Source organism: Myxine glutinosa, chromosome 5 (genome assembly GCF_964187855.1).
Source record: "Myxine glutinosa chromosome 5, kmMyxGlut1.1, whole genome shotgun sequence".
Lineage (NCBI taxonomy): Eukaryota > Metazoa > Chordata > Myxini > Myxiniformes > Myxinidae > Myxine > Myxine glutinosa.
In genome coordinates, this window is record NC_136265.1 from 137,587,250 (window position 1) to 137,600,488 (window position 13,239).

General features: G+C 47.7%; 1 protein-coding gene across 4 annotated transcripts in view; it reads right to left on the reverse strand.

The window, feature by feature from the left end:
• The window catches only part of LOC137426999 (uncharacterized), a 121,733-nt gene that overhangs the window by 60,625 nt on the left and 47,869 nt on the right, over positions 1-13,239 (reverse strand). For 2 of the 4 annotated variants that reach the window (XR_013623583.1, XM_078778781.1), the window contains exons 1-3: positions 4,121-4,294; positions 2,224-2,280; positions 178-243 (exon numbers count right to left, since the gene is read on the reverse strand). The exons of 1 other annotated variant lie outside the window; for it this stretch is intronic. Coding sequence is in view for 2 of the 3 variants with exons in the window: in XM_078778781.1 (XP_078634907.1) it covers positions 178-243; positions 2,224-2,280; positions 4,121-4,199 (202 nt within the window). In the remaining variant the exon portion in view is untranslated. Of the gene's footprint in view, positions 1-177; positions 244-2,223; positions 2,281-4,120; positions 4,295-13,239 lie in introns of those variants that run through there. One more of the 4 variants, XM_078778783.1, reaches the window with a different exon arrangement.

Consider the following 13,239-nt stretch of genomic DNA (forward strand, 5'->3'; position numbering starts at 1 on the left):
AGGGTATATTGAGGGCAAGAAGTTTTGATGAACGATGACGTTCTGCATTAGCTTCGTCCTTAGGAACTCTTTCACTTCAATGGGGAAAGCATGTCCAAAGTTGGAGAATACCTTCCTAGGTTAGAGAGGAAGGTTTAGACAGAGACATAGAAAGGCCAACAAACATGTATAACTTACCAAAATAATGCTCAGAATTGTTGTTGCAGTGTTTACTTGGAGTCAAACAACCAAGTTGAACACAATCTAAAAAACAAAGAAATTGATCTAAGAACAGTCCAAGGATATGCTCTTTGACACAGGTGGGAGCCATTTGGGCCACCACGCCTCTGCTTTATCCACACCATATTTAATTTTCTTATCATTGCTGCTTTCTTATCATTTACTTAATACAAGGTAACAGCAACATCTTTTTAAGATCTACAGGCAAGCAAATGTGACAGAGTAGCAGCACACAACGACTTTTCTTGGAATATCGTTGGATTTTTAACACACACAATCTAAATCACGCCTGGATAGCCGGCTTTATGTCCCCCATCTTAAGAGAATGACATTCTTCGAAATACAGCGCCAATTTCTCAGCACTCCAGCCGAACGACAGTTTTTCCCTGAATTTGAACTGCTCCAGGATCGAACCTAGCCAGACAGGACAAGTGAGGAGTCATCTATATAATAAAGCAGGACTGTCTGTCTGTCTGTCTGTCCATCCACAAACTTCTCCCTCAGTTTTGGAACTAGCCCTGTCAAAGTTTCTGTGTTGTTGTTAGATCTTTAAAAGTTTTGATGGTCTTTCGTTTGGTTAGGGTTAGGGTAGTTGTTAGGGTTAGGGTTAGGGTTAGGTATATATAATAAAGCAGGACTGTCTGTCTATCTGTCCATCCACAAAGTTCTCCCTCAGTTTTGGGACTAGCCCTGTCAAAGTTTCTGTGGAAACTTTTGGGGTCTTAGCAGGTGTCCTAAGGTGGGTGGGAGGTTTCATAAAATTTTCAGTAGAATTATGATTTTGAGGTTCCACTCGTACGAGGCTGCTCTCTCTCTCCGCATGTAAACTCAGTCACGTGCTCTACATTAGCGGGTTCACCATTTACTGCATGTGGAAACATTCGCTGGTTCGGTAATATCCCAATATACTTGAGATTTTACGTTTCCACCCCTACGATGCCAATCTTTCTCCGCATGTAAAAACTTCATTATGGCACAAGAGCCAATCCCCCCACCCCAGCCAACGCCATCACTATTGTCGTTATCAGCTTCATCATCATCATTAAAGTACATTGATTTTACAAAGTTAGGGCACAAACTTAGGGTCCCTGCACGTGTCTAAAAGTGGGTGAGAGTTTTCATTAAAATTCTCAAAACATTTGTTTTTAAGATCTTGGACTCCCACCCAGGCATAGCACAAGTACCTTGCTAGTTGTGTGACAATATCCTAAAATTTTACATGTCATGTCATGGGTGATAGAGGGCAGGCCTACCTGGCCCAAGAGAAGAAACGCCAACAAAGGTCAAGGTTCATGGAAAAGCAAGTGCGAGAGTGACAGGTAAACCTTTATACTCGAAGTGGTGCTTAACCCACAGTTGTTGACCAGCAAGGTACTCCGACTTTTTTTTTTTGGTATACAAGATCGAGGCTCGTGTAAGAGCTAACATTAATCACAAAAAGACAAAACTGACACATAAAACATGAGAGGGAGGGGGAGGGGGAGGGGAGGGGGGAGGGAGGAGGGGAGGGGGGAGTGGAGGGGGAGGGGGAGGGGGAGGGGAGGGGGGAGTGGAGGGGGAGGGGGGGAAGGGAGGGGAAGGGGAGACAAGATGGGGAGAGAGAGAGGGAAGCACACAAGTACAACATTTGAGAGCAGGGACATCGAGAGATCTGTGGCAGGGAGAGGGTTTGGGGGGAGGAGGCACGGGGAGTGGGAGAGGTAAAAAAAATAAAATAACACATGACACTGCTTGGACTTCCAGGAAAGAAGTGGGTATTTCAGAAATGTGAATCTGGAGTGAATTAACGGGGGTAGAAAAGATCAAGGTTTTAAAAAGATCACTACTACTTAAACACAAAGCAGTGAGCATGCGAAGCTTGCAAAATTATTCTCTTTCGGCTTTGGCTCCAGCAGGGATGTGAGACTCAAGGAGCATGTGCAAACTTCATAAAGTTAAAATCAAACGCAAGTAAATTAAATCGTGATTTTACTCCACTTTGGAGTCCGTATTTGTTGATCTCACCAAGCATTTGTTCCAGGGAGAAATGGCATTCCCTTTGTGTCTCTCCATCCAGGGCTTCTGTAAAACCAGCGCATATTAATTAAATCAACTATAATTGCCACTATTCACAATATATGATTTGATGAATTACTTTGCTGACAATTGAAACAATTTTGGCTGGAATTGTGTAAAAGACTGGCACATGTTGTGATGTTATTTTCCAGCCACAATGTTGACGTAGATATTAAATTATTACGGAAGCTTCACCCCGTTTATGCTGATATCTTATCGTTCCTTTTTCAAACTTCCAGCGTATTCTATACTTTTCTCGAGGAAGCTGAAAATATGCATATATGTGTATAACAAAACAGTGTACAAGGATTGTACTATCTATATTACAAGGATTGTATTTGGAATCAGCATACACTACTATTATAAGAGTACAGCTGCGAGGAAACCAACTTTACTCACTGGTTTCGCCAACTAGACGATTTATCACTAAATTTACATCTTACTGGTGGGTGGCAGATAGCCAAGGCCCAAGAGGTTTGCACACTTCTTTGAGTGGTTCGAATCCTGACCCAGCTGTAAAATGTCATCCTGGTGTTTGACATTCAGGACGAGGCAGCAATATGGGTGCTGCCTATCGGATGGACGTTAAGCCGGGCGTCCCATCTACTCGCATTAGTTGGTGGACGTTAAACATCCCATTATGTCCTTCGTCCGGATTCCTGCCTGTACTGTGTATAGCAAGTGGTCTGGTCTTCTTAAACGATCCTTGACACCGGGTTACAACGCTTGCCATCTCAGAGTGCGGTTGCCCTCTGGTTCAGCAGCTCCTCCATTATCAACATAAACTTTCCAATGTTTTGTTCCTCGGCTGGGAATGCCAACCACCTCTGCCAACCACCTTTCTCCCGCCTCTGGAACAAACTCCCTCACTCTCTTCAATCCCACTGCACCCTCCAGGTCTTTAAAACAGCTGTTCACCACCATCTCTTATCCTCCCCCATCCAAAACCTTGATCTTTTCTACCCCCGCTAATTTCGGTCCCCTTGTGTTTTATACCTCTCCCCCCCGCCCTCCCCCTCCCACGCCTCCTGCCCCCAAGCCCTCTCCCTCCCACACTTCTCCCTGCTCTCAAATGTTGTGGTTGTGTGCTTCCCCTTCTCTCCCCATCTTGTCTTCCGCTCCCTCTTTTTGTGTGTTTTGTTTGTCTGGTTGATTTGTTTGTGAAATAAATGTCAGTTCTTTCACGAGCCTCGATTCAGTATACAAAAAAACAACAAAAAAAAAACAAAAAAAACCACGATTTCTGCAAATAATATGGAACTAGAAAAAGTATTAAGAAAATATATATTTTAAGAAAAGGGAAGAGGACAAAATAAGGGAGAGAAAGGGCGGTTGGGAGTGAGCAGCTTAATGGAGTAAAGGGATGGAATTAGGGCAGAGATGGGAGTTGGTGGAGGAAAAGTTGTGGTAGTGGTTGGAGTTCAGGGCATTAAAAAAATCACTACAATGCTAATTATACAAAATATGTAAATTGATACTTCAATGTATGGGATTTGAACTGTCTTCACAGAATAATAAAGTGCAGTGGAGAGGGTACTAACTAAGTGCAGCATACATTAACACACCGTGACGTAGTCTGGCAGCAATATGGAAGGAGCAGTACCGAGAATCGTCTCCATTTACAAAATGGATTTCTCATGGGATGTGATTACATCGTCATCAGAATATTACCATATCTCATGGGAAATGCATGGTACATATACTGTATACGGAGGAGAGATGGCTCTTGCGGAGCCAGTCAGGTGTGGTCCACAGTGTTGAAAACACATCTCTCAGGCGTTTGGAGTTTAAATTCACTTTTACAAAAGTTTAAAAACACCATGAGTCAACAACAACACAAACCAACCTGCGTCACTCTGCGCGACTCCCACGGAGAAGAAAATGGACAGGAGACAGAGGAATAGGCACCCGGACGTTCTGTCCATCTCTTTCTGTACAAGCAGTGTAATATCTATCTGCCTGTCCGCCGTTCGATTTATATTTTAGACCAACGTCCGATTCAAGCTTCTCCTTTTCCCTCGCTTTGTAAGACACGCCCCCAGACACGCCCACTGGATATCAAAATCCGAGATCTCTCTTTACGTAATGATCAGAGGAGAGCAGAGTGCATGCAAGGATTCTGTCAAGAGTTAGAGTTTGGGATAGTGGATTAAGACTATTACATTTCAGGAAGGAAAACCTTCAGGGTGAGGATAGAGTGTTAGGTGCTCTAGATTAGGAGGAATGAAGAAGAGGGCAACCAGCATCAGAGAAATGAGCAACCTTCCAAGGAGCAAATGTGTAGGGTACAGGGTAAGTGTGTTCCAATGAGGTGTAAACCCAGAGAAACAAGCATTCTGAGTATTGCGCTGCAATACATGTCCCCTACCAAAGTTCAAAGTGCCATAACTTTGTCAAAAATGATCGAATATGCAAATTTATGCACGGTTGATGCTAGTTTTCAAACTTGATCTGAGGTATGCTGAAACACATGTGTGTCACGCCTCGCCTCGTTGATAAGCCAGCAAGGTCGCTCCGTGGAGCAGCCTGCACGTATTTGTAAAGTATCTCGACAAACTGCGATCAATTGTCGAACGCGTTTATTCACTCTGCCGATCAAGGCCCGATTCACAGCAGCGCCATCCGAGCTCTGGCGTAGGGATACAACCCGGTCCCGGTGTAGGGATACAATGGTGAACATTTGCACTGCATACATGACATCCTCCCCTTTAAGTCCAAAATTACCAAGAGCAATACGTGCTAGATTTCCAGAATTGACATTTCAAAAGCAACATTTCCAAACCATGTGAAAATATGTGTGCAAACGGTTATGAGAATAATGAAAATACGTGAAAATAGAACATGTGTCAACGTGAAAAAAAAACATCTTCAAAGATTCAACCGGTCGGGTGCTTTTCTCTCACGCATTGAGCGTCGCGGTGTACCAGTGGATACAGAGTCCGAGGTGATTCCTTTGGGTCGCGGTGTACCAGTGGATACAGAGTCCGAGGTGATTCCTTTGGTCTCCACGAAGGGTGTAGCGTTTGCAGAGGTTTTCGGGGCATCCGAGCCGGCTGGAGCGGCCACGACGATCTCCGGCAGTGGCGGGTCGAACTGTTGTCCTGACTGTGACGATGCTACAGGCTCCATCGACTCACAGTGACGGTAGGTTATGTGGTCCTGATGTCGACGAATTTCGCGGCCGTCCTGCAGGCGAATCACACTGGACAGTGGACCTGGCTTCTCGATGATGTCTCCCGGTAGCCACGTCGCACCTGCACCAAAATTTCGGGCAAACACTGGATCTCCAATGTTGATACATCGACTGTTGGACGTCTTATCGTGCACCAACATTTGATTAAGCTGGCTCTGATAAACATTTGATGATATGTCTGGTTTGAGATTGTCAAGTGTCGATCTCAAGTGTCGTTTCATCAATAACTCAGACGGAGCTGCACCGGTTGTTGATTGTGGCGTGATGCGGTATTTGAACAGGAGACGAGACAGCTTTGTTTCCAGGGTTCCCTCCTGAAGTTTCTGCAATCCGGATTTGATGATTCCCACGGATCGTTCGGCCAAGCCATTTGAAGCCTGGTGATGTGGGCTGACAAACTTATGTTTGATGCCGTTCCGACGTGTGAACTTGGCAAACTCGGTACTGGAAAAACACGAACCGTTATCACTCACGATCATCCTGGGCAGACCATGAGTGGCGAAACAGCGTCTGAGTCTTTCGATGACAATGGCTGACGTAGTACCACGCGTCACATAGGCATCAATCAATTTTGTGTGCGCGTCCGTAATTATTAGAATCATGCTGCCGTTAATAGGCCCGGCATAATCGAGATGTAGGCGATGCCACGGTTCGCTGGGCCATTCCCAGGGATGCAGTGGCGCTTTCGCAGGTGTATTCCGGGTGCTCTGGCAGGGGTAACAATGTCGAACATGATGTTCGATATCAGCATCAAGATTCGGCCACCACACATAGTTTCTGGCGAGTGACTTCATCTTCACAATCCCGGGGTGACAGTCATGGATTTCATCCATGACCCTGGAACGCAGATTTTTCGGGATCACGACACGACATCCCCAGAGTAGGCAACCATTTTCCACGCTGAGGTCGTTTTTACGTGCTTTAAAAGCCGCAAAATCTGGGTCACCCTCAGGTAGCAAATGCCATCCAAGCTGTACAGCCTGGACAGTTCTGGACAGAACGGGGTCTCGTCGAGTATGAGTGCGGATCTGGCCGGAATCGACAGCACAATCTTCCAGATGATCCATCAGTGCGATAATGGATCCTGGTGTAGGCGAATCATCAACGGATTCTGGAAGGGGTAACCGACTCATGGCATCTGCATTTGTGATAGACGAACCGGGCTTATAACATATGGTGTAGTCATAAGCAGCGAGAAACAGGGACCAGCGGATGATCCTGGGCGGTAGTGTGTCAGATGTCGCCTTAGTTGGACCAAGCAGACTGATCAGCGGCTTGTGATCAGTGCGAATCGTGAAATGATGTCCAAGAAGGTACTGGCGAAATTTGCCGACGCCGAAAACGATTCCCAATCCTTCCTTGTCAAGTTGGGAATAGTTTTTCTCTGCCGGGGACAACGTTCTGGATGCAAATGCAACCGGTCTTTCCGTACCATCAGGCATCACGTGCAATAATACACTCCCCACTCCATACCGACAGGCATCGCATGTCAGCACAAGATCCTTCTCTGGATCAAAATGAACGAGAACATTGGACGATTTGAGCAGATCCTTAGAGGTCTGGAATGCTGATTGTTCAGTAGACCCCCAGCTCCAGGAGACTCCTTTCCTCAAAAGCCGATAAAGGGGGCCCAAAACGTCGGTCACATTCGGGATGTAACGACCATAGAACTGAAGCAAACCGAGGTATGACTTCAATTCGGTCACATCTCGTGGAGAAGGAGCATCCTTGATAGCTCGGACTTTCTCATCTGTCGGGTGTAGACCCTCGGCATCAATCGTATGACCCAGGTACGTGACTGATGGCACCATAAACTTGCACTTGTCTCGACGCAAACGTAGGCCGGAGTCCGAAATCTTCTTCAGAACTCTCTCCAGGTTCTGTAGATGTTCCGCGTCCGTACGACCAGTAACCAGAATATCATCCTGGTAACAAACGACGTTGCGTTCGGCGGCAAACAAACTGTCCATGACACGCTGATAAATTCCAGGTGCAGATTTCACTCCAAAACTAAGTCGGTGGTACCTATACAACCCACGATGCGTGTTGATGGTAAGATACTGTTTCGAATTCTCGTCCAAGCAGAGCTGTAGATAGACGGATTTGAGATCGAGTTTCGTAAAAGTCTTGCCTCCCGTGAGACGAGCATAGAGGTCTTCGATCCTCGGGATTGGATATTTATCCAATGAAGAACACCTGTTCACGGTCATTTTATAATCTCCACATATGCGGATGGACTGGTCCGATTTTATGACCGGAATGATGGGCGCCGCCCATTCGGCATACTGGATTTGCTCGATGATCCCCAGATTTTCAAGATGATCCAGTTCCTTGTCAATCCGCTCACGCAGGGCGAAAGGGACTGGGCGAGCCCTGCAAAATATAGGATTGGCATCCCGGTCAACCCTGAGTTTAGCCGTATGTCCTTTCAAGGTTCCAAGCTCATCCTTGAAGACATCCGGGTACGTATCCAGCACATTTTTGAGTGTGTATACTGCGGTAGGAGAAACGTTGGCTGCCCGGAGTTGATGAATGCTTTCCCACTTCAGTCGAATTATGCTCAACCAGCTCCTGCCTAGTAAGGAAGGGCCCTTTCCAGGAATGACGATCAGGGGTAGGTGAAACTCACGGTTATCGTAGCCCACCGTGACATCACATGTACCGCAGGGAACAATCTTCTCACCTGTATAGGTGGAGAGTCCATAGGTAGTAGGTTTCAGATGGGGTCGGTCAGCATCACTCCACAGGTTTGTGAAAACAGCATGGCTGATGAGCGAGACGGCCGCACCAGTGTCGACCTCCATTTGCAATGGTCGATTGTTGACGACAACATTGGCAAGAAGAGGGTCCCGCCTATGGTGAGAATCAATATGAAGCAGGTCATACGATTCTGAGTTGTCGGAAACAGAGCTCACCTGGTCAAGCTCGGGTTCCTCCGAACCGATAAACTGATGAATCTTGTCAGCAGCTTTTCCTTTTCCCGATTTGCGAGTGATGCAAGCTGGAGCAATATGGCCAGTTTTCGAACAGAAATGGCAGGTGGCATCTTTGAACCGACACGTCTCCGGAGGGTGCTTTCCGTTGCACCAAAAACAGTTGTTGTGGGTTTGAGACTGCACTGGCTTCTGACGAGGAGCCTTGTTCCAACGTTGTGGCTGAACATGATCCAACCGATTCACAGCAGGGCTGGTACCAGATGAGCGAGTGGCACCGATGCTTGTAGCGTTGCGTTCAGCACTTTCCATGGAAATGGCGGTGTCTCTGGCATTTTGGAACGTCAGTCTTCTCTCAGCAAGCAGGCGTCTACGAGTGCGGTCATCGGACATGCCAACCACCAGCAAATCACGAAGCATGTCATCGATCGTGTCCCCAAACTCACACAGATGTGACAGTTTTTTGAGGTGTGCAATGAAGTCTGCGATCGACTGACCTTGCTGCTGTCTGCACATGTAAAAATTAAACCGACACAGGATGACTGAAGGAGATGGGTTGCAATGTTCCTTCAAAGCGGCCTTGAGCTCTGCATACGTGAGCTCCTGGATTGTCCGAGGCCGAATCAGGTTTTTAACGAGTGTGAACGTCTCACCTCCGCAAACGGACAGGAAGACGGCCTTCATCCGGCCTTCGGTCGCAATGCCGTTCGCCTCGAAGTAGAAAGACAACCGCTCAGAATACGTGTCAAAATCCCCCTCATGAGGGTCGAATTCATCGATATGGCCGAAAGATGTCATGGTCTAGATCAGGGGTCGGCAACCTTAGGCACGCGTGCCACCATTGGCACGCGGCAGCATAATCATTGGCATACTGGCGAAAGCAGTGCCCTTTCCGCAGCATGCGAAATCACCTCTTGAACAGCCATTGGCTGTTGCGCGTGTTGCACTATAACAGTATTTCGCTGTGATGGTGCAGGGTGATGAGGTAGATGGATCAGAGAAGAGTCACCATTTCAATTCCAAATTCTTTTACTGGAGTAATAATCAAAGGTGCACAACATGAGATGCCGCGGCCTGGCGCATTCAAACACAATATTCGCGGCAACCGGATGTGCTGTAAGAACAGTGGTGTTGTTCACAGCAGATGGTCCGAGGCTGCATCTCCACTCATTATTATTATTCGGACTGGTTTCTGAGTTTTAATATTAATCTCATCATTATTCTGAATTGTATAATAATCGTAGATATAAAATAGGAGATGCAGGCTTGGTGCCTTCCGATATGCCGTTTGCGGCAACCTGAGGTGATGTAAGAGCGACTGTGTGTTAACACCCGGTGGTCAGCGGCTGCATCTCCACTCATTGTTATGATTCAGGCTGCCTTCTGTGTTTTAATATTAATCTCGTCATTATTTTGAGTTTTTTGATGGGGTGGTAGTAATGAAAATGGGGGTAGTAGTTTTTCTCATAACACGCGGCCTGTCTTATTTAGTTTGATTGACGGTACGGCCTCCCACTCACATTTCCCACAGGAATTGCAGTGAAGCGGTTCAGGTTCGGTAGATGATGGCAACCCCGCTAGCTAAGAAAGCTGAAGTAAAGGTTCGGGCATTCCAGCCCTCATGGACAGAAAAGTGGGGTTTTGTTTTTCAGAAGGACCGTGCTGTGTGTACTTTATGTTTTGAAAATGTTGTTTGTCGAACGTCGTGTGTTAAGCGCCATTTTGAGACAAAGCACGAGAAAACTTTCAAAGATCAGGCAGACAAGGCAGAATCCATCAAACGTGCCGTGTCCAGGTATGGGAAGCAAGCCAACACCCTCAAAATCTTTGCCATTGCTAAAAACCATGCGGCTGAAGCAAACTATCGCATTGCTCATTGCATTGTGAAACGCGGAAAGCCAGTCACGGATGGCGAATATATTAAGGAGGCTTTTCTCTGTAGCTCAGAGATTCTGTTTGAAGACTTACCAAACAAAGAGACAATCAAATCAAGAATAAAAGATATTCCCATGTCAGCGAGAAGTGTTGAGCGACGCATCGAATAAATGGCAGAAAATGTCAGCGCGCAGCAAATAGCTGGGTTAAAAGATGCTGTAGTATTTAGCATTGCACTTGACGAGAGCGTGGACGTGAATGACATACCACGTTTGGCAGTCATGGCAAGATACTGTGATTCGACTGTAAGAGAGGAACTCTGCTGCTTAAAGCCAATGTCTGACACAACAAACGGTGAGGACATAGCCAAGGTGTTTATGGAACATTTTGAGGAGCGAGGGATTGACATCAGGAAGATTTTTGCAGTGACAACCGATGGCGCCCCCGCCATGGTCGGGAAACAGAGGGGAGCTGTCAGATGAATTGAAGAAAAAGTCGGTCACCCCATCATGAAACTCCACTGCACAATACACCAATAAAACCTCTGTGCAAAGATGTCAAATTCAGATCTTAATGAGGTAATGGCTATGGTAGTAAAGGTTATTAACTTCATAGTTAAGCGATCTGCTCTGACCCACCGACAGTTCCAGTCCCTGCTCGAGGAAATGGACTGCACATACAAAGATATCCCTCTCCACCCAGCGGTTACGTGGCTAAGTTGCGGAAAAGTTTTGGAGCGGTTTGTCAGCTGCTTTGATGCCATCAAGGCCTTCCTGGCCGAATAGGGCCAAAACTACACAGAACTCGAGGACGAGAAGTGGGATGTGAAACTTATGTTTCTCATGGATATTACGGGACACCTCAACGAGCTCAATCTCCGACTGCAAGGTGCAGGGCAAACTGTTTTGGACATGTTCGACACATGGACGGCTTTTGTCGGCAAGCTAGCAATCTTTTCAAGCGATGTTGCTACCTCCACTTTCCGCTACTTCAGACACGTGAGGGAGCTGTCCTCGCAGCACAGCATCAGCACCGCTGAAATATGCAAATACATGAGCGAGCTTGAGTCGGAGTTCACAACACGATTTGGGGACTTTCAGAAGTATGGACCCATGTTCTCTTTCTTGATCAAGCCAGGCAGCTTTGATGGACACAAATTGGATTTATCTCTGATAGACTGGTTGGATACACAGGACATGGAAATGCAGCTGATTGAGCTGAAGAGTTCAACACTGTGGGTGACTAAGTTTGCAGAGCTACCGAAACGACTAGAAACCACGGCAGTGCAAGATCACGGAACCTGCATCTTCACCTGCTGGACATCCGTGCCGAAGAAGTTCAGCTGTCTCCGGAACGTTGCACTGGCTTTGCTGTCGGTCTTCGGGTCAACGTACCTCTGTGAGCAGATATTCTCACACATGAAGAACGTGCTCAGCCCCTCCCGCAGTCGTTTGACAACCGACCACTCCGAAGCATGTGTGCAACTTAAAGTGACTAACTACAACCCCCAGATAATGGAGCTCAGCAAAGGAAAGCAGGGCCAGGGATCACACTGACTGGTAGGCATCTGTTTATTTGCAGTACACATGGGTTTGCATATGTAGCTGTTTGTCCATCTCTTTTTTTCCAACGCAGATGTGGATGTTTTCATTATGGCACCATTCTTGTTTAGTACTGGTATTTCTGTTTGATACACTTTATTCTCCCTTTTTGACATTTGTTTCCAATGCAATACTTTGTAAATGAGTTACTGAAAGCAGTGTTTTGAAAGGGGGTCCGTGCATATAATTTGTAACCTCATTGGGGACAAATTTTACAATGATAAAATGATCATTACAAAGTCCGGATTATGAGAGATAAATGTTTCTTTGAAATGTTGTTGCTGTGCATGTAGCCTATGTGGATGGAATAAAATTCCATGTCTGTTGGAAATATTTTTTTGATGTGGTGTCATAATTAAACTTAATGTTAAACTTAATGTTGATATGGCACACTAATTAACAAGAACATTTCAAACTGGCACTTCATGTCAAAAAGGTTGCCGACCCCTGGTCTAGATGTTTACCTTCGTCGCCATGTAAAGTATCTCGACAAACTGCGATCAATTGTCGAACGCGTTTATTCACTCTGCCGATCAAGGCCCGATTCACAGCAGCGCCATCCGAGCTCTGGCGTAGGGATACAACCCGGTCCCGGTGTAGGGATACAATGGTGAACATTTGCACTGCATACATGACAGTATTGCACTCTGTGAATTATATAAATTACTAGCAGAAGTACCCGGCATTGCCGGGCGGGGAGGGGAGGGGAGGGGGAAGGGGAGGGGAGGGGAGGGGGAAGGGGAGGGGGGGAGGGGAGGGGGAAGGGAAGGGGAGGGGAGGGGGAAGGGGAAGGGGAGGGGAGGAGGGGGGGAGGTGGAAGGGGGGAGGGGAGGGAGGGGGGAGGGAGGAGGGGGGGGGGAGGGAGGAGGGAGGGGGGGAGGGAGGAGGGAGGGGGGGAGGGGAGGAGGGAGGGGGGAGGGGAGGGGGAGGGGCGGAGGAGGGGAGGGGGGAGGGGGAGAGGGGAGGGGATGGAAGGGAGAAGAGGGGGGGAGGGAGAGAAGAGGGGGGAGGGAGAAGAGGGGGGAGGGGGAGGGAGAGAAGAGGGGGGAGGGGAGGAGGGGAGAAGAGGGGGAGGGGGAGTGGAGGAAGAGGGGGAGGGGGAGAGGGGGAGGGGGGGAAGAAGAGGGGGAGGGGGAGGGGAGAAGAGGGGGAGGGGGAGTGGAGGGAGAGGGGAGGGGAGGAGAAGGGGGGAGGGGGAGGGGAGGAGAATGGGGGAGGAGAGGAGGGAGGGGGGAGGGCGAGGGGAGGAGAAGGGGGAGGGGAGGAGAAGGGGAGAGGGGAGGAGAAGGGGGGGAGGGGAGGAGAAGGGGGGAGGGGGGAGGGGAGGGGAATGGGGGAGGGGAGGAGAATGGGGGAGGGGAGG